Source organism: Apiotrichum porosum (assembly GCF_003942205.1).
Source record: "Apiotrichum porosum strain DSM 27194 chromosome Unknown scaffold_6, whole genome shotgun sequence".
Lineage (NCBI taxonomy): Eukaryota > Fungi > Basidiomycota > Tremellomycetes > Trichosporonales > Trichosporonaceae > Apiotrichum > Apiotrichum porosum.
The window spans coordinates 1243940-1264263 of NW_021167113.1; the positions used below are offsets into that span (position 1 = coordinate 1243940).

At 57.1% G+C, this 20324-nt stretch overlaps 8 protein-coding genes across 8 annotated transcripts; 5 read left to right on the forward strand and 3 right to left on the reverse strand.

The window, feature by feature from the left end:
• Positions 1–524: 524 nt before the first annotated feature.
• Positions 525–2552, reverse strand: EHS24_008253 (uncharacterized protein; the record flags this gene model as incomplete). The annotated part of the gene is made up of 1 exon (XM_028623571.1): positions 525–2552. One exon carries the CDS (start codon positions 2550–2552, stop codon positions 525–527), a length of 2028 nt encoding a protein of 675 aa, XP_028476504.1.
• A 796-nt stretch (positions 2553–3348) lies between these two features.
• Positions 3349–5253, forward strand: EHS24_008254 (uncharacterized protein; the record flags this gene model as incomplete). The annotated part of the gene is made up of 8 exons (XM_028623572.1): positions 3349–3537; positions 3578–3597; positions 3646–3656; positions 3709–3821; positions 3867–3980; positions 4030–4076; positions 4123–4402; positions 4441–5253. The coding sequence occupies 8 exons, from the start codon at positions 3349–3351 to the stop codon at positions 5251–5253; spliced, it is 1587 nt and encodes a 528-aa protein (XP_028476505.1).
• A 520-nt stretch (positions 5254–5773) lies between these two features.
• Positions 5774–7414, forward strand: EHS24_008255 (uncharacterized protein; the record flags this gene model as incomplete). Its single annotated transcript, XM_028623573.1, has 7 exons — positions 5774–5883; positions 5932–6030; positions 6072–6201; positions 6255–6476; positions 6515–6733; positions 6773–7148; positions 7191–7414. The coding sequence occupies 7 exons, from the start codon at positions 5774–5776 to the stop codon at positions 7412–7414; spliced, it is 1380 nt and encodes a 459-aa protein (XP_028476506.1).
• Positions 7415–7770: 356 nt separating this feature from the next.
• EHS24_008256 (uncharacterized protein) lies at positions 7771–10715 on the reverse strand (the record flags this gene model as incomplete). Its single annotated transcript, XM_028623574.1, has 8 exons — positions 7771–7920; positions 7973–8365; positions 8408–8595; positions 8636–8928; positions 8964–9180; positions 9232–9536; positions 9577–10549; positions 10592–10715. The coding sequence occupies 8 exons, from the start codon at positions 10713–10715 to the stop codon at positions 7771–7773; spliced, it is 2643 nt and encodes an 880-aa protein (XP_028476507.1).
• Positions 10716–11006: 291 nt separating this feature from the next.
• GRE2_7 (methylglyoxal reductase (NADPH-dependent) gre2) lies at positions 11007–12581 on the reverse strand (the record flags this gene model as incomplete). Its single annotated transcript, XM_028623575.1, has 7 exons — positions 11007–11073; positions 11125–11302; positions 11344–11502; positions 11541–11623; positions 11665–11844; positions 11899–12051; positions 12106–12581. 7 exons carry the CDS (start codon positions 12579–12581, stop codon positions 11007–11009), a joined length of 1296 nt encoding a protein of 431 aa, XP_028476508.1.
• A 294-nt stretch (positions 12582–12875) lies between these two features.
• EHS24_008258 (uncharacterized protein) lies at positions 12876–16503 on the forward strand (the record flags this gene model as incomplete). The annotated part of the gene is made up of 10 exons (XM_028623576.1): positions 12876–12908; positions 13472–13636; positions 13675–13717; positions 13755–13941; positions 14000–14341; positions 14380–14465; positions 14505–15087; positions 15654–15878; positions 15928–16030; positions 16075–16503. 10 exons carry the CDS (start codon positions 12876–12878, stop codon positions 16501–16503), a joined length of 2196 nt encoding a protein of 731 aa, XP_028476509.1.
• Positions 16504–16820: 317 nt separating this feature from the next.
• Positions 16821–17318, forward strand: EHS24_008259 (uncharacterized protein; the record flags this gene model as incomplete). The annotated part of the gene is made up of 1 exon (XM_028623577.1): positions 16821–17318. One exon carries the CDS (start codon positions 16821–16823, stop codon positions 17316–17318), a length of 498 nt encoding a protein of 165 aa, XP_028476510.1.
• Positions 17319–18651: 1333 nt separating this feature from the next.
• On the forward strand, positions 18652–20141 carry EHS24_008260 (uncharacterized protein; the record flags this gene model as incomplete). Its single annotated transcript, XM_028623578.1, has 4 exons — positions 18652–18752; positions 18790–18890; positions 18933–19472; positions 19552–20141. The coding sequence occupies 4 exons, from the start codon at positions 18652–18654 to the stop codon at positions 20139–20141; spliced, it is 1332 nt and encodes a 443-aa protein (XP_028476511.1).
• Between the last annotated feature and the right edge of the window lie 183 nt (positions 20142–20324).

Sequence of the window (20324 nt, forward strand, 5' to 3'; positions counted from 1 at the left end):
ATGCGTCACCGAATTCAACGCAGTGCCTCTGTTTCTTCTGGCACCGGCCTAGAATGCTTCTAGCAGACGATGGGCCAGGGTGTGTACAGGAGTCTGCATTGCGTGGATGCGTTGCAGCGACAGGATCGGCCGAAGAACGTGTACGGCGGCAGGGCTGTAACCATTGTGGACGTTTTAGTGGACGGACGCCATGTGAGATAATCTCCCTGCAACTGTCTTGCGAGGCCAGGTATTCTTGGCGGTTTCGGCCTTGGGGTCGTCGAGGGGAACGTTCGGGTACTGTTCGGAATCACGGCGGCGCGCCGATTGCATTCAAAAGCTATATGTCCTGCGTATTGTGAGTGAGTAGCGTTGTTTAAAGTTGTCAGTTATCAGATAATCAATTGCCTGCGCAGCAAGGGTCGTATCCACTCCTTGAAACGCAGCCACTCGGCCTTTGTCAATGCTTGCATGCTCGTAGGAGTGGGCCAATTGCTCCGTTCCCTACAACCAGGGTACAAGGTTACTCCTAGCATCACGTCCGCCTACAACGAACCCATCACACGCAATGCACCGTACTCGCCGTCGGATGTGGTGACAGTCGCAATCACCATGGTACCGTACGGTGGACGCCACGCAGAGTAGAGGGACTGAAGAGATTCGGCCGGTACCGAGCCTTGGGCCGTGAAGGACGCTGCACCGTCTAGCTTGACATCTGCCGGCTGGCCATTGATGGTGATTGATGCGCTTGTGATGGCACCTGGTGCCCGGCCGCGGATGTTGTATGTCACGTACGAGTCGTTGGTGTACTCGACATCGACGTCAAGGTCAAGCGCCGAGGCAGCCGATGTGCTTGCAGCAGGCGGCGACGATGAAAGGACGGGTACAGGGGCCAACACAGGCGTGCGTCCTGGAACTGGACGCTTGGGAGATGCGGCTTCGAGGGCAGCGCCGAGCTCGAGAAGGCGCGTGTCGTCCCATCCGCGGCCGGCGAATGTGATACCAAAGGGCATGCCAATGTCGTCTGCGAGGCCCATTGGCACGGTGACAGTGGGGACGCCAAGGTGTCGGACCCAAAGGTTTCCATTTGCGACCCAGGTACCGTTGCGGACGGCCAAGGCGTGGCTAACAGGATTGAGGTCGGCATCGGCAGGCGCTACATCTGCCAGAGTAGGGAGCGCGAGTGCTGCAAAACCGTTCGAGTCCATCCACGCATCCAGCAACTCTGCCCTGGCACGCGCCAACCCCTTGATGCCCTCCGCGACGTGTTCGATATCAGCCGGCTGTCGGACACCGTCCTTTACGATGCTGACGTAGGTGCCCATCTCCATGTCGTCGCCGTAATCGCTTTGAATCTGGCCTACGGGCAAGGGGAACACAAGCGCGGGGTCGACGTGGGCAAAGGACCGAGGGCCTTGGGCGTCTGGGTGCTCTGCTGTAGCAGTGACAAAGTCCTCGAGCGCAAAGGCGCTCAAATCCTCAAGCTCAGCTTTAAAGAACTCGCGCGGGACATAGCCGTGGTCGGCAATGCCACCCTGGAACCACTCTTTGGGGTTGTCAGGGTTGGCGAGCTCGTACGCCGTTGCGACAGGCAGGTCGCACTCAATCACCTGGGCACCGAGTGCCTCCAGGCGCGCCGTTGTTGCCTTGACGAGACTGACCACTGAAGGTCGTGTGGGGATCTTGGGGTTGCGTCCCAGGTAGCAACGGGGCAGGCCGATACGAACACCAGCAAGGGTCTGGTTGCTTCTGGCGGCGAGTGCCGGATAGGATTTCGGGCGAAGAGTCGACGAGGGGGCAATGTCGACCCAACGCTGGGTGCGCCAAAAGTCACCGCGTGACTCGGCGTCATCGGCCACAACCACGTCCAGGACCGTCAACATGTCAGCCATGGTGCGCGTATGCGGGACGACAACGTCCATGGTTGGCACGAGAGGCCAGTTGCCGCGGACGGAGATGACACCCCAGCTTGGCGTGTATGCACACAGCGCGTTGCAGCTGGCGGGCGCACGTCCGCTAGACCACGTCTCCTCCCCAAGGCCAAACGCCGCGAAGCTCGCCGCCGTTGCAGTGCCCGAACCGTTCGACGAGCCGCTCGCCCAGGCTGAAGTGAGAAAGGCGGCGTTGAAGGGACTCTCAGCGCGGCCGTCCAGGCCACGCTGCATTCCACCATTGGCCAAGGGTGGCATGGTGGTTCGTCCAAGCAGAATCGCACCAGCCTGGCGGAGGCGACCGATCACAAAGCAGTCTTCGCCTGCGACAAGGTCCTTGAACGCTGGAGAGCCGGCGGCGACCGTCATGCCAGCGGCCTTGTACGAGTCTTTGGCAGTGTAGGGGATACCGTCCAACGGGGAGAGAGTCTGGCCCCGCGCACGGCGGAGGTCCGATGCGCGGGCCTCATCGAATGCCGTGCTGGAGAGGATGGGCACCGAGTTGAGCTTGATGCCGTGATGGTCGTACGCTGCGATGCGGCGGAGGTAAGCAGAGACAAGGCCCACACTGGTGACCTTGCCAGCGTCAAGGGCGGCGCGGAGGTCTGCGATGGACGCCTCGACGACGTCAAACTGGGTCATTGTAGTGATGAGAACTGAGGGCGCGAGGTGACACTCCGCTGCCGGCTTGCTGAGATAAATAGCAGCCTGGCATGGGTGGTGGGCAGGATAGAGATGAGGCTATTCGCGGTTAATTGCTGTTGTCGCCCATGCCGTGTGATAACAATGGCAGCCGATTAGCCAGGCGTCGGTAAGTGCCGTTGGGGAGTGTAGCGCTGCGTAAACCCGCGGCCGACTGGACCGAGGAGTCGAGAAGTCATGTCGAAAGCTTCAAAGATGGATGAATGGACGAACCGTCGAACCCGTCGACATTGGACTCTCCCCACCCCCCATATCCTGGACGGGAGGCCCAAAGTCAAACTACGGTGCTGACGTGTGGGGATTACGCACGGAAGTATTTTGGCGCGTGTCCCTATAATTCACATTTAGAAGTCTGTTCCTAATGCTTATTACGCGGCGGTGTCTCGGCAACGACACATCCGGGGGGTGGCACCTTCAAGGACATGCTGTACTACTGACTCGTGCGGCATGGTTTGTGCTTTCACAGCCATTGGATCATTGGCCTGAACCGATCTGGTTGGGTTCGCCATGTCTGCCGGCATCCCACGGGCACTAACAGCGTTTAGCGCTGTCGCTCCCGTTTGGCCGACGAATAACGGCTAACTAGAGGCGAGTGGAACAAGTCGTCTCCTCGCTTAGCGCGTAGTTGGCCTCAGTCGTCCTCACCAGTACTTACGACGACGTGCAAGCAACTACCGCTGAGTCTCCCGCAATTCTCTCTCCATTCTTGACACTTGACACTCACCTACTCACCACCATGGTGTATCCAGAGTACCTCTTCGACTGCCCATCGATCCCCCCCACCCCGGCCCCCGTGCTCTCCGACCAGCAATGCGCCGAGCTCGACGCATTCAAAGCTCACTTTGGTCACCGGGGATACGCAGTGCCCAACTCAATCGGTGGGATGACCAAAGCGCCTCTCACTGAGCGTGAGATGATGTTCCTTGTAAGTGTGCTTGCCATTCGTGAGATGCTGACAACCTCAGTCTCAAGAGTGTTTCTTCCGGTACGTTGTTCGAGATTGTTGATGGTTGTTTACACCGCCCGTATACAGCTTCCGCTCCGGTAAGCCTCCTGTCCCTCACCCGGAGCATGCTGTGACTGACCCTCCACTTAGCCACCAAGGGACCCTTGAAGAAGACGTTCCAAAAGATGGAAAAGTGCATCTCATGGCGACGGATGGAAGGTCTCGAAGACTTAGATGCTCGAGCCAGGGAGATTGAATTTGAGGTGGGTTTCCACTGACCACTGCATGTGGCGGCTGACCATGACAAGGGGAGAATGGGAAAGAACTACTCTTCGGGATTCCACGCAAGTGGCTTGCCGATCGGGTACATGCTACCGGAGAACAACCCTCTTCCATTCTCACAACGCAACCCCAAGCTTGCAGTAAGTAACGGGCCTCACCGTCAGTGGCCCAGTGGCTCACACAATCCAGATGTGGAACCTGGAACGCGTGTCCGACCTCATGACGGACGGAGTAACGTATGTAACCCAAGTACCATACGGAACGCTAAAACACACACCCCAGGCAATGTTGCATCGTCTACAAGTTTGCAGGGATGCTCCCTACATCGTACCGGGACGCCAAGGACACGCTCAACATGATCACTGACTACTACCCCGAGTACCTGGGCTATGTTCTACTTCAGGAAACCCCACTGTTGGTGCGACTGTTCATCCATCTGGTGTGGCCATTCGTGGATGCCCACACTAAGCAGCGGGTTCAGATTGGAGGGGGTCAAGCGGCGATTGCAGCTGGTGACTTTGAGCCTCACATGTTGATCAAAGAGTGCGGCGGTGGGCTGGACGTGAGTACTTATCGCCACCGTTGGCTGAACGCGCCCAGTTGCCGTACAACTTTGAAGAATACTGGCCCGCACTGCTTGCCAAATGCAAAGAGCGACGAGAGATCCATTTACAAAACTGGCGGACCTTGGGCGATCCTGTTGTTGGTCGTCCAGAGCGTCTCTTCAAGTTGTCGTATCCCATCGGCTCGCAACCGTCTCCTCGAAAGCAACCTCAGACCACCTACGCGACCACTAAAGCCAACGCCATGCTTGCTCAGCTCATTGGGACCACGATAAGCGACGATGACAGGCCAACGCCGACGCTCATCAACCATCCCCTCATCAGTGGCACCAGTGTCTATGGTCGCGGTGCCCCCAGGTCGAAGAACAGTGTGCCAAATGGTCTCGTACACCCGATTCCTATATTGAAGAAACGCGCCGACGCCCATGGACCATCGCCCGATGGGTCTCCCAAGGCAAACGGCCGCGGTGCAAATGGGAGCACTCCATCATCATCGCCTACGACCCCAAGGTTCCCACTCCATTCGCCCCATGCCTCGCCTCGCAGCGTCAACGATTATCCGCTGCGCAATGGGAGCTCTCCTCCAAGCAGTGGCGACTTTCCTTCTCACCTCTACAGTCGACGTGGTCTTAGTATCGACAGTGGCTCCCCAAAATCCATCAACAGTATGGATTTGGACGAGGCCTCCACCACTCACAGCATCACCAGTCTCCGGGCACCGTTTAGACCCCTCCTTGCCAAGGGTCCTGCTGCAACTGAGAACGGCCGTGTCAGGACGTTGACGCATTCGACTTCAGAATGGAAGTTGCCCACCATCCAAGCCCACCGGCTCTCGAGCGGCAGTTTCTAGTGAGATCTAGTGCCCGAGAGTGTGGTAGATTTGTGGCATCGTAAACACGCCCAGGATGCATCCATGTAACGGTACGTGGTGACGTCACCGAGCCCGGAAGGAACACCGGGCACGCCTATCATTTTGTTAGGCACGCTCTACTTTTGGGTTGGTCGGTACCCAATATTTAGGCGTAGTTCACTTAAATATGTGTCCCTTTAATGCAATCTGATGCCGCTTTGAACGTGGATTACACGTGCGCGACCCTGAAATGGCACTCTCGGGTGCCTCACTCAGCTCGCTCGTGGTGGCGTCTCGTCTCGTTCCCGAGGCGGGTGTTACGGCGCAACCACGGGCCGAGTGGGCAGCCATACCGTTCGGATGCACGGCAGCGGATATGCCGACCAGTGTGGACATGTTATTGACCGACTAAGTCGTGCTCAAGCCCACCATCCTTCTTCACGACTGCTCGCAACACCTCGTGCTCAAGCCCACCACAATCTCCTGCACAACAGCCCATCCTATCCCAACGTCTTCCAACATGGTCAGCAACTTCGCTTCACAGTCTGTAGACCCCACGATCACGGGATATACAGTGCGGGACCTGAGGTTCCCCACGTCGCTGGACAGCATTGGCTCGGACCCGATGAAGTAGGCATGGGCATTTATTTGATGCGGAGTCGACGTCTGACGGCCCAGCACTTCTGGCGAGAACGCCCACGGATACATTGTGTACCACACGGACGTCCCAGGCCTTGAGGGCATCGGATGGTCCTTTAGCAATGGCCAGGGCAACGAGTAAGTCTGCGTTGTACGACAACTTGGCGCTGACTTGGCAGAGTGTTGTGCGCTGGAATTCGATGCTTGGCTCCTCGTTTTGTGGGCCGCAAGCTTTCGAGCCTCACATCTGACTTTGCTCAAACGCACCGCAACTTTCTTGGTGGCCAGACGAGGTTCATGTCGCCCGAGGTGAGTCGCTTGCACTTGTACACGCTGACAGTGACCAGCGTGGCGTGATGCAGCTCGCCTCGAACGCCATCCTCAACGCCGTTTGGGACATGTGGGCCAAGGTCGAGGGCAAACCACTCTGGAAACTCATTGCCGATTTCACCCCGGAGCAGCTTGTCAGCGTCATCGACTTCCGCTACATTACGGATGAGTTGACCCCTGAGCAAGCTTTGGCTTGGTTGAAGGAGAAGGAGAAGACCAAGCAGGAGCGTCTTGACCTGGCCTTGAAGAACCAGGTGGGTAGTGGCTGTACGATATATGGGCTGACGACTAGGCGGTTCCTGGGTACAACACCAGTGTTGGATGGCTTGGACTGTCTGATGCCGAGGTCGAGGCTGGGCTGAAGAAGGCTGTCGACGAGGGATTTAAGCACTTCAAACTCAAGGTCGGGCTGGGCCTGGAAACCGACCGCAAACGCCTGGGCATGGTTCGCAAGGTTGCCGGTGAAGATGCCGTCATCATGACCGATGTAAACCAGCTGTGGGACATTGACGTGAGTGGACCTTTCTGCGCAGTGCGCTGACCAGACCAGTTCGCCATCGAGTACATGCCCAAGCTCGCAGACTTGAAGCTGTGGTTCATCGAGGAGCCGACCTCTCCAGACGATATCCTCGGCCACGCCCGTATCCGCAAGGCCCTCAAGCCGCACGGTATCGGTGTTGCCACTGGCGAGCATGTCAACAACCGTGTCATGTTCAAGCAGCTGCTGCAAGCCGAGGCTATCGATGCCGTTCAGCTCGATGCCCTCCGCCTCTCAGGCATCAACGAGATCCTCTCCGTCTGCCTTCTCGCCGCCAAGTTTGGTGTTCCAGTCGTGCCCCACTCGGGCGGTACTGGTATGCCCGAGCTCTGCAACCACATCTCCCACTTTGACTTTGTGGCCATCTCGGGCAAGCAGTCCATCCTTGGTGAGTTGAAGCTGCCAAACTGCATACTAACGCAACCCCCAGAATACACCGACCACTGCCACGAGTACTTTACCGACCCCGCCGCGTTTAGCAGTGGCCACTTCCACGCTCCCACGGCACCTGGATATTCGTGCCAGATCACGGACGAAGCGTTTGCCAAGTTTGAGTGCCCCCAAGGCAGCTTCTGGCAGAGCGAGAAGGGTCAGTTGATGCTCAATGACCCCTGGAGGGGCTGTGCTGCCGAGCAGACGAGCCCCATGAAGTGACGCTCTGTCTCTGAAACTACATAGATGTAGATATGAATATGAACCAGTAGATCCGGGATCTGGCGCGCCGCACACTATGAGTTTTTTTTTCGTGTTTTAAAAGGCATTTACTCTTCACCTGTTCGTCCTCCACTTCGATGCCGTCCCCGAGCCGTACACAGATAGCCACAGCTTGCATGTATGCATTTGGCTCTGAAGAGCCATGCATGCGGCTCGGTGTCGTTATCGTTGTCCTCGGCAGTGCCTGGTCATTTATCGCTGTGACTTGTTCGTGTGTCCCACTCATGAGCATTACATCACAGTGTGTCCCACTCATGAGCATTACATCACAGTGTGTCCCACTCATGAGCATTACATCACATGAGTAAGGTACTACTAAACAAGCTACCGTCTTCCAGAAAGCCAGGTTGCAGGAACTGATCAATGTCAAAGAGAAATCCGAAATCCACTGCCGAATCTCCACCCTGGTCTCTGCGGCTACAGGCGCACTGGTCGTGTCGACCAACCTGTTGCAGTGTCAGTATGCATTCGATCCATAAAGTTTCTTGTCGAACTCACTCTGCAGCCATGGTTGTCACTCATCCACTCGGCTACCGAGATACCCATCTCCTGGGCAATGAGGCCGAGGTTGCACGCCATGTCGCACGGGAAGAAGTTGGCAGAGCGATTGGAGTCCACCATCGCCGTGATGGCCATTTCGTAATAGCGTTTTGCCGCGTTACTGTCCATGCCACCAGCTGGTCGACCTGAGGCGGAGGGTGTGCTAGGCATATATGTCGATGGTGATGTGCCGATACCACATACGCTGATTGTTGTCATGCTCAGCAGAATAGCGGCCGAGTGGGCGAGGACCATAAACGCGTAATCGAACCCGTAACATAATACCGTCTCGTTGTCGTCACGAGAGTCGTCTGCAAAATCTTGGATGATGCCCACAGCGCAGTCCTGAGCCTAAACCGTCAGCACAGAGTGTGTTGGTGCCGGTGGACTGACCTTTTTCAAGCACTTGGCTAGGATATCTGAGCCGGCCGCACCCTGCAATCCAGTGCGTTGCAGGAACATCTCACTGTCGGGATGCGAGATCGGCTTAAGTGGAACAGAGTGCAAGCACAGGCGTATATGGTTGTAAAGCATCTTGATGGGCCTTCCAGAGAGGCCAAGTTTGGCAGACAGTGGTGATCCTGGCGGGGTCAGTGGCGGACCTCAACACGTTGTACCCACGAGCCCAGAGCCACCTGCTTGAGAACGCATCCAATCGCCCGCTAATGTTCCGCATTTCGCTGAGAAACGTCGAGGGCGCTTCTTTAAGGAGAACATTGACGAACCGGCTATACTGCTTGGCAATGTTTGCCAGCTCGACGTATGCTGCGACACAAGCAGCCGACTCTGGTGAGCACAGCAGGGCAAAGTTGTTCGAGTTATTGGACGAGTGGAGGACGGAGAGGAGCAACGAAGTGTCGATAGCCGACTCGTCAAAGCCCTCCGTCTCTGGTCTTCCAAAACCAACAGTGAAACTGGGGTCAGAAAGTGCGGATTGGTATACACTCACAAGCGGTCAAAAGCATACAGACACATATAGGTCTTCAAGCTCGCTACCACCCTGGCCGTGGGCTGAGCAGACCCCGAAAGCAAAGCTCCGGCGGCGAGGTGAATGCCTAATCGCCTTGCCAGTCGGTATGCAGACCCAGTCATCATCCAAGGGTCCGGCGATGCGCCACGGTCCTGTAGACCCCATGCACATTGGAGGAGAATCGCTTGAACATCCTCTGTGGGTTGTCAGCAGAGTGTAGTGCGGAGGTGGTGCTTGATTGACCCACCTAGACAGTGAACTTTCGAAATCAGTGCTTGAAAGTAGCTGGACAGCGCCAGCGAGCGGATCTCAAACCACTTGTCCTCGTCGACTGGTTTCACTCCGTTCCTTCCAGAGCTGCCTAGGGGGTCCCATCCAAAGGACTCGGCTGCCCCACTGCCTGTCGCATTGTGACGGGTGGTGGATGTACTGTTGTATTTGGCTGCAATGGCCAGGATGGTGGACAGCAGGAATGAGGATCGATGGCGCACAAAATCGAAGGTCATGGGCTCTTGAAAGATTGGCATGAAGAACGCGATCTGCTCAAGGAAACTGGGATTGTCAACGGTATTGTCTTTCGCTATGTACTCACAAGTCAAACAGTGCTCTTGCTTCCTCTTCAACAAAGATTCCTCTGTCGATAGGGTCACCTCGACCGCGCTTTGGCGTGCTGCCACCTTGAGCCCGACTGCCGTCGTCGTCATATATACCATTGCTGTTCTCCTCGCGGCTGGGACCAGACATCTCAGCGTTGCGGAAGGTATCTGGATTGTACGTCAAAGGGCGAAACGGGGCCTCGTGAGATGACGGCTCGGTGAAGGCGGCCATTCGACTCCCGACGCCGGCCTTGGGGATCGGTCGAGCTTGCGCCGCATTGTACTCGGACGACGTGTGGTGTCCGTCATGCAAAGACCCGGGCGTCTTCCGTGCATCGCATGACGTGTTGGGAGACACCGAGTGCACAGTGGGAATGGACTCGACGCGTTGTTGTCGTCCAGCTTGGAGAGTCGTTGGGAATTGCAGGTCCGATTCGCCCGCCGCCGCGGTCACGAGCGAATCGAAAACAAAGTTGGAGCCGCTGTCCTGTGATGGGCCGTTGTCAACTGGATCAGACGGTGGTGTAAGCCACGCATCGAAGTCTGTTGCGCTGGTCACCGGTAGTGGGTCGTCGATGGCGGCGAGATGACTCAGCGCCTCCAGTGTCGAGCGAGAGTTCGCCGGCGGGTCGGACGCCTTGTCGATAGGTTCGGTTTGAACCAGATGTGCATGGGAATCTCCTCGAACGGAGTGCTCAGTGGGCTCCCCACCACTCCCACGTTCATCTCTGGTTCCAGTCTTCTGGCCCATGAGGTCCAAGAGTTTGACAACGTTGGCTTCGAGCCGTAAAAGCCTGTCATCATCCCCCCCGCGGCTCTGTGGTTCCGCGTTGGGCCCAGCATGTGACGGTAGCGGGTTGGTGTAAACACATTGCAAATCCATCTTCACGCAGTGTGCACAACGCGTCCCATCAGTGGATGGGTCTGGAGCAGCACATCGCAGCTTGCTGGAACGACATCTATCACATGCTAGGGGAGTTGGTCAGGCCAGCACTTCTATCCACAACTCACCTCGTGCTGCACGCCGCACCCTCGCAGATGATGGGGCGGACTGGCCATGGTTCGTCTTGTGGCTCTTGTTGGGCTCCGAGTCGTCATCACCGCTTGCCGACCGATACCTCTGCTGTCCCAACATGGTTTGTGTGAATGGAGACAGGTGTGGAGTACAACTCGGGAACAACGGCTTCTCTCCCGACCAGGGTGGGCGAGAGGCCGATGCACCCGCGGGATGGTGGCTTCCGGCGGCTTGGCGGTTGGCCGCCAGTTGCCGCCAGACAGGAACCACAGCACCACAAGCTCGTCGTTTGCTGGCACGCCATTAATGCAGCAACGTTCAGAGTCCTGCTAGGGAAATTCGTCATGTACAAGCAACAATGTAGGAGCAAAACAATCAAAACGATTCATTCATCACGGTCGCCCTCGGTATTTAAGACGCAGCGGTCACCTTGTTCCACGATTTCTGCCGCTCCAGCAGACTCTCCGTCATATCAATCCTGCACTTCGTCAGCGCGCTCCATTCTGCAAATTCCAAATCTCCGACTCACGCGGTCTTGCTTTCATGCGTTGGCTGAATGTTCAGGACCTTGAGCGACTTGGAGCAGTCGAACCAGTTCTGGGGCGGCACCTCCTTGCCAGGTACACCGCGCACCGTCTTTGGGAAAGCGGCCATGATGCGCTCATCGGTAATAATGTTGTCGAGCAAGGTCTGAATTGTGAACGTACCTGCACACATCAGTCCCGTGGCGGTACAAGGTGGAACTCACGCGTTGACACGCCAAACCTCTGCCCTCCTGCTTCAGGCAGGACAAGCCCTTTAACATGGCAGCGGGCAACATCACGGACATCGCAGAGAATTCCAGCGGGTGCGACGGCATCCTCGGTGGTCTTCTGGCCGCTCAAGAATGCATACCAGTTGGCCACGGCTGCAAGTTTAGCATACATCCTTTGCACTTCCACCCACAAGTGTTCAGAGATTCTGGCGATGCAGCCTCGTGGATTATGGGACCGAGCACGTAGGGTGGACAGATCGTGACGAGGTCGAAGCTGAGAACGAACGTCAGCTGGCTCCAACCCTAACAACTCACGTCGGCTTCTCGTCCTCGATGTACTTCCAGGCCGCCCTCTCAGCCAGCGTCTTGCTAGCTCTGTACCAGTGCATACGCCAGGCATCCACACCCTTCTCGTTGACTTCGTCGATCGACTGCTGGTTCCAGTCCTTCTCGGTAAAAGTGTGGCTGCCAAGCGGCTCCCGGTTCTCGAGGATTCTGCCCAGTTAGCATGCATGTGGTGTAAATGTCTGAGCGAGACGCGCGACGCACGATGCGTAGGAGCTGGTAACGACAACCCGCTTGACCTTTGGCTCCTTGGAAGCCGCCTTCAGGGCCCAGACGGTGCCAGCGACCGCGCTGTCGATAAAGTCGGACGGCTTTTCGACGTTCCAGTGGAATGGAGAGGCCATGTGGATGATAGCGCTACGTGGGTGGTCAGACACTGTATACACTGCACGCTGTACGCTGTAGACTTACTCGACACCCTTGACAGCTTCGTCGAAGGCATTGTCCTTGGCGAGAGTCAGCATGGCAACCCCGCCAGCTACCCTCAAGTGACTCACATTGAGCAAGTCCGAGACGACCACATAGTCAAACTTGTCAAAACCACGCTCGCGATACATTTGCTTCATCCACTGGCCCTTTTTGTCATTGCGGGTAGTGCCGCGCACGGTCAACCCCTGCTCGAGCAAGTAGAGACTGGTCCAACTCGCGATGTATCCACTGGCACCAGTGACAAGAACTGGGCAATCAGCCATCAAGTCCCCGGTTAGGATCACAAACCGAGTGAATCCTTGGGAAGGACGTCGATTGTCATGTTCGAAAGCAAGCAGTGGGGGTGTTGGGGGCAGAGGAGGAATAGGGAGGAATAGAGAACGGAGATTGCAGCTCAGCAACTTGGAGATGTCCAGATGACTCAGTCCCAAGGCAGAAGCGACATGCGCTCTGTGCATGGGGAGGTACAGCAAGGTGGGCTGGCCAGAAATACGGCTTCTCCGAGCCGCAGTTCCGAGGCTGATTGTCCACAATCACGGCAAGCCACGGCTGCGTGACGAGCGGGGTCTGCATCAGCCCGGCAGCGGCGACTCAGGGACGGTGGTCGACCTTGGCGACTCTTGGCCCCACTCTCCTTGCAACCTGTTGCTCGGATTCGGGCCGCCGTCGCCTATTTCCAGTCGCCTTATAGCTTCACCCACGGGGCTCCCTTTGTGGACCTCCCCACAGCAACTTCACAGCAGCTCCACACGATGGTCCAAACAACCTCATACTCGCACATCGAGGTAGGTAGCACGTGGCGATCGGTGGCAGGTGGTGACGTGCGGCGCGCGCGAGCGGTCCTGGGTCTGCGCCTGTCTGCGACACAAGTCTCCCTCCCACCGTGCATCGGCCACAGCGCTGCTAGTAGTGGCAACGGGAAACGGACCGAGACAGCGCTCAAAGGCGTACTAAGACAACATGGAGACCCCCGTCCCCCCGTCCCATAGGGGGTTGTGGGTTCACCGTCCATGGGCGGCGATCTCCGCAACGGGAACGGGAGCTTTTACCTGGGGTCCACCTTGGCTGGATCCGTGGCGGTCACCCAATGCCGATCAGTGCGCTGACTGTGCAGAACAACACCAATGCGACCTGGTGGAAGGACCCCTGCATGCGACGCAACGTCGCTCATTGCTTAGGAATATCACTCTGTGTTTACTACCTTGGCTGTAAGTTGACAAAAGGGTGTTGCCAATGGCCATTGATTAGAACATGGGCTGACGTCTTCACTAGACGACCAGAATCTCCTCAATGGTTTGCAGGAAAGTACAGAAAAAAACAAATATAAAGCCCTTACTGACCCCGACAGGCAATCCCACTCTGGAAAGAGTACTTTCACAGCCCCTCCAGCGCTCGGCTTGGCTTGGCCACTGCCAGTGTCTTCTTCCCCGCCGTCGTCACCGCCTTCGTCGGCGACTGGATGGCCGCAAGGTTTGGTCGCAAGTGGGGCATTGTCCTCGGAGCTAGTCTGATCGTGAGTCCTCAATATTCAGCCTGACTGACGTGTTGCAGATTGCCGGGTCCTTTGTCAACGCGTTTGCTACAGACTTCGACAGTAGGTGTGGCTTTCTTGCATTAATTCTGATTTTTAGTGTTCATCGGTTCCCGCTGGATTATCGGTGCTGGCGGTGGCATTACCAAAGTCTGCGCTCCAGCTCTACTCCACGAGATCGCCCATCCCCGTCTCCGCGCCACTCTTGGGGCCACATACTACGCCTTTGCCTACCTGGGCGGTGTATTTGCCGCATGGATCTGCTTCGGCGGCTTGTACATTAACAGGTAAGCCCCAACCCTTCTCAGCCTCAACCCTTCTCACAGACTCATGCTTACATACCAGCTCCTGGTCGTGGCGATTCCCCACCCTGTTCCAATTTGCCGGCCCACTTGTCGTCATCTTGATCCTCATTGACGTTCCCGAGAGCCCACGTTACCTCATGCGCAAGGGTCAGGAGGAACGTGCTGTGGCGATCCTTGCCAAGCACCACGCCAATGGCCGCACTGACGACCCACTTGTTCTGCACGAGGTCGAGGAAATCAAGGCTGCGCTCGACGCGGAGAAGGCCAACAAGCAGACCTCGTATCTCGACTTTTTCCGTACGCCTGCCAACCGCCGTCGCCTCTTTGTCATCCTGGTCATCAGCTTCGGCACCAACTGGGTCGGTAACGGTGTTGTCAGCTAGTAAGTCTACCGCTGCGAAATGGCGCTCACACTCCAAGCTACCTTTCGCCCATCCTCAAGCTTGTCGGTATCACAAAGCCCGTCGAAGTCAGCGCCATCAACGGTTGCCTGGCACTCTGGAACCGTGAGCACAAGAGTGGTGTGTAGTAGCACTAACAAGCAGTCGTCGTTGCCACGACCGTGGCCCAATATGTGGACCGTGTTGGCCGCAGGCCGTTGTGGCTGACATCCACCTTTGGCATGCTGATGGCCTACTGCGTCATCACTGCTCTCTCGGCCTCGTTTGCCAAGACCCAAAACCACTCTGTTGGTATCGCTGTCATCCCGTTCCTCTTTATCTTCTTTGGCTTTTACGACATTGCGTGGACGATCCAGTGCTATTCGTACACGACCGAGATTCTGCCCTACGACCTCCGCACGAAGGGTCTGGCCATCTTTGTCTGTGTCCAGAACCTCGCTCTGGCCTTCAACACGTACGTGAACCCAATCGCTCTTTCCCACATTGCATGGCGCTACTACACGGTATACATTGGCACCTTGAGCGTCATCCTCGTCATCATCTACTTTTACTTTCCCGAGATCAAGGGTCTCACCCTCGACGAGATCTCGCTTGTGTTTGACGAAGGACTGCACGGCGACCGCAAGAATGCTGTGCGTCACCTTCAAACTGCGGGCAACCATGACAACGCGTCCGAGGTCGACCACGGAGAACACGAGACGAAGAAGGACCTGGACGGGCAGGATGAGTGGGTTGAGCACCACAGAGTTTAAAGGGTAGCGCCACACGGTTGTTTATGTAAAGGAAGTTCGAGGCTATGAGAGAATGCGCTAGCTGGACGCTCTGTGCGATTAGCCGGGGCCAGATGATGAGATCGATGAACGGACATGCCATGCCGCATGACAAAATCCACAACAACAACAACAACAAACGCCCAAAATTGCTTCCGCCTCACCACTTGACATCACCGTCAACAGTCCCAATTCCAAGCGTTTGTCCATTGACGGATTGACACATCCATCCCACATGCACCTACGATCCCATCACCATGCCCCCGAAGGCCACGCCTTGCAGACGTTCGTCACCCCTGGCCGCTCCAAAGTCAAGACCGCGAAGTGCACGCGACCATAGCCATCGCCGCGCGGCCACATCGACCGTCTCCTCGGCCTCCTCACGACCAGTAGTGCAATCCGCTCAGGTGCCGCCGACTCTGATTGACCAACTGCTCAACAGCGCGCGTCTCTTCAGCGCTGAAGTCCCACGCACCCCTTTTCTGTCTGAACAATTTGCTGAAGGAGAGACCTTTTGGCGCAGTGTGTTCGCCGTTCCTGCGGAGCCGCAGGACTGGCCGAGGAGCGACTGGAGCGCGTCCACGTTCGGCGTGCCCTCCTACAACAGCGATTACCAGCTGGGCCAGCAAGTCACCTGGGCGTGCAAGCACGGGAGCGTAGCGGTTATCTCTGCCATCAACTCTGGTGACTGGGCCCCCGTTACGTTGCGCACCGTGTATTTGATGATGTGTGATAAAGTGCTCCAGCTGTGAGTGTTCCATACACTGAAAGAGAATGGGATCCTGATGGTGTCCCAGCGGCCTCCACGCACGTCAAGTTCACTGCACGACCAACAACCTAGTCACTTACCTGCAGTGGCAAGGCGAGCGCGATGCCGACATTGACAAAGCCTACCGTTGGGTGTGTTCTTTAAGACACGTTGTGTATGAATGCTCATGACCCAGGCCATCTCGCATCTTCCGCAGCATGTCACTCACGACTTGTCGCGCAGCCAGCTCTCGACTCTCTGTTATGGTGCCCTGCACGCCAACTACGTCCACCCATATGATGCGCAGACACCCCTCACGCCAGAACAATACGTCCATTTCGACCGTTCATATCTGGCCGAGTATGCCCCTCAACCCAGCGACGCCGCAAAGTATGGGTACATGGTCCTCCAGGGATCCATCGATATCGGCGATCCTGACATCGAAAACAAGATCACGCAGGAGATGCGTGCATTTGAGGTGGCCCGGCAGGGGCAAGGTATGCCCGAATTCCAGTATACAGGCCCGTTGCACCTGCACGGCCTACCACCCGCAAGCCCTCCGCAACCCGACCGTAGCGCCATCCCATCTGGCCTCACACTGGTCATGTCCGAGGCCGACGGCTGAGTGCGTTCCAGCAAACCGCGGGCGCAAATGGGCGACGAGGAGAGACGTCATAGGAAAGGTAGTTGGAGATGGAGGTGTGCAGTATAGCTCCCACTCAAGATGTTGTGATAGCCTAGAATTGTGTATATGTGACTTTTGTTGCCATGTTCGCGTTTTGGCACACCACCATCTACCAGCAGGTTGACATTGGCACTCATTCCTCCCATCGAGCTTTCCCACGGCCGACTTGCTCCTGGCCGTTTCCATTATTCGACTCACGTCAACCTTATCTTTCTCTTCTCCTTCCCTTTTCCCCTACTCCTTTCACTCGCCTAAACATGACCCAAACAAAACCCACCATCGCCATTGTCCGCGCAAACCCTGTCGACAGGCCCAAGGCTTGGGCCATCGTCGACGCATACTGCGAGGAGATTGGCGTCGTGGTCCGCGACACGCCCGCCGCCTTTGATGCCTATTTTGACACTGGGTCCGGCATCTGGCTGGCGGAAGAGTCCGACGACCCACATTCTGTCGTTGGGTGCATTATCCTGCGTCCCCTCCAAATCCCTGGCGAGCGCGCGGCAGAGGTCAAGCGCCTGTACGTGCTCCCCTCGACGCGAGGGCAGCGCGTTGCTGAGCGCCTGCTCGCCGAGCTGGAAGCCTATGCCGCGACTTCTGGCTACGACTGGATCTACCTCGACAGCAAGGACGACCTGTTGGCTGCTATCAAGTTTTACCACAGGCAAGGCTATGAGTACTGTGAGCGCTACAACGAGAACCCCCAGGCGACCATCTTCATGCGCAAACGCATTGAGCCGCTGGCGCCGCCCTCGTGAGCAAGGGCCATCAACGGATACGACAGGTGTAACGATAGAGGCACATATCCGGAGCGAGCACACGACCTACGCTCCCGATTTCGGCATGGCGACAGCAATGCATCTAGTGTTGTATAGGAAAAGAACAGAGCTCACAACGCTTGTTGTCCAAACCTTACTACCGCTTCGTCGATCACGATTGACCCTCCCCACCAGACGTCGCAAAACGAGCATGGCTCTCTGACCGTGGCAAGGAGGCTAAAGCTAATGGGCAGCACCGTGCACCACAGGCCACGATATCACGATGGTGAGCGACGCGGTACGGTCAGTGGGGGGCTGGGATACGGCAGCGGCCATGTAAGCAACCCCAGAGCGGCCAGAGCGGCCAGCAACAACGAGGAGATCAGGGGCCGGCGGGAGGCCTGGAACATGACATCACGTGACACAAAATGACGTCAGTCGATCAACCGTCTCACCCATTAGGTTTTGTTAATACTCCTTCATTTCAAATGGGGCACAGTCAACATTAATAACCGCGGCTAAGGCGTCCTGCGTCCTGCGTACGAGACCATGCGCGTCGTAGGTCGCGGAACCACGCTATCGTATACGTGTACGTATCGTGGATCGTGTTCCAAGTGCACAGGCGAAATATCCTCCATCTCCTGCTGTCTTGTTGTCTTGTTGTCTCTCTCTCCTCCAATTACCCAATCGCCGGGCGCGCATCGCCGCGTCGCGCTCCGTCTCCATGCTGTAATACTTGGCCCAGAACAATTGTCGGGGGCCCAAGTCTCGAGTGGTAACTCACATCACGTCCATGGTACCAGACGCTACAACAGACGGGCCCGCGTTTCAACCCCTCACACCCCTCGCTGTCCCCCACACGGTTCACCATGGTCTTGCTCTTGCTCTTGTGGTCTGCATGGACTGCGGATCCCACAAACCGGCAGAGACGGGCCAGAATAACAATGGGGGCACGGGGCAGAAGACACGTCAGAAACAGTATGTATCCACGGGGCAAGCATAACGGTGGGCACCTCTTTTGGGATCGGGGGATCATCTCGTCCTATGGATGGCCTTTGCCCCTGTGGTGTGATCACTCTCCCTCCTTGTGTGGCAACAGACGCGTCTCTGTCCTTGTCCATTGGTGACGCCCTGCTAACGCGCTTGACACTGGGCACTGGGGACACAATGGCCACCTCAGCAGCGCGTATAATAACCCGGCACCACCGAGTTGGTGCTTCTTACGGTCCAACTCCCTCACACTCCTTTACACCAGGTCTGGCACCTGCGGTCCACTGTACGAGACAATCCAGATCCAGACAACGGCCCGGGATACCGCACCACACGACTCATCATGATCGTTAATGTCGACATCATGTTCATGGCACTTGTCCCTCTTTTGCTGGCTGTGCCCGCCAAAGCCCACGTTACATGCTGGCACCCAGCCATGTATGGGTGAGTCTCGAGGCCGTACAATGTATTGACACTGTAGCTATGACCCTGACGACTTCAACTCGGTAAAGGCAGCCGACCCCCTCATGGGCAAGACATTTGACCAATGGTGGTTCCACGGCGACATTGACAAGCCTCCTGGTGAGCTCCTCCCGTGAAGTGCGCTGTGCTGACTGCGTTTAGCCGACGGCCAGTACCTCGAGATCCCCTCGGGCGGCGAGATTCTTGGGCAGTGCTGCAACCGCAAGTCTGAGACCCCGTGGGGCGGCAACCATGACTCGTCGCTGCACGCTGTGGCATTCAACACCCACCTCGGCGTCCCAACCCAGATGGGCGAGATCAAGGGTGCAGGCTGGGCCATTGCCTACGAGAGCGACGTCACCAAGATCCAGCCCGAAGACTTCGTCATGATCTCGACAAACCAGAGCGCCCCGTACTGGCGCGAGACCATCTATGGGTTCCCCGCCGGACTCCCTCCTTGCCCCCAGGGTGGCTGCCATTGCGCTTGGGTCTGGATCCACTCGCCAGTTGGTGGCGGCCAGGAAATGTACATGACAGGCTACCGCTGCATGGTCACGAACGCCGATCCCAACGCCAAGCCACTCGCAAAGCCCCAGGTGGCCCGCAAGTGTCCGTATGACAAGAACAACTGTACAATTGGCGCCAAGCAGCCGCACTATTGGTACCAGCAGGAGAGGAACAACAACTTCCAGGACGCGATGGGTGAGTCCAGTTTTCGTCAGGGGTGCCGCAATCGTCGTCCGGTCGATCTCTACGCGACATGGCTAACAACTCGATCCAGACCCTCCCTACTACAACCACGAGTATGGCCTGTATGATGGTCCTCAGCCAGACATTTGGCTCACCGACGACAATGCAGAGTTTGACAGCTCAAACACTGGTGCCCCGGCTCCGCTCTACACAATTACCGACCACATCTTTACCACAATTCCTTACACGGGCACTTTCCAGCTTCCTGCCACCGAGACTCCTGCGGCATTTGTACCTGGCATGACGACGTCGGGTCTTGGAACGCTCAGTCACACACGCGCCGACCAGGCAGCTCCAGACACGCTCTACCCGACCGGCCTCCCGACTGGACCTGCCGCAGCTCCCAACTCGTCGGCTGGGGTGACTGATACCGCCAACAGCACTGATAGTGCTGCTCAAACGGATGCTGCCGCAGCGTCCACTGCCGACGTTGCAAACACTACGGAGACGGGCACTGCCGACGCCTCGGCGGTCACTGGCAACGTCATGGCCGTCCCGTCTGTGCCCGGCCAGACGGACTTGGGTGCGGTGACTGGTGCTGCCACGCCAATCGCGACGACGCCGCAGGCCAGCGTTACCAAGAAGTGCCACTCGAAGCGTAACAGGCGTCGGGTGCTTTGACCGACAACTCTTTAGTAGGTCTGCCCAGTGCAGTGCAGGCTGTTGTTTTCCGTCATGCTGGTCGTGGCGGCGCGTTTTCGATTTTGTAGCAAATGCTTGGGCAGCGAGCCTCTTATGTATAGTCTCGATGCTAGCACACGCAATGCGTCCATCGTGTGCCTCCTACCCGTCGGTGCCACTTTC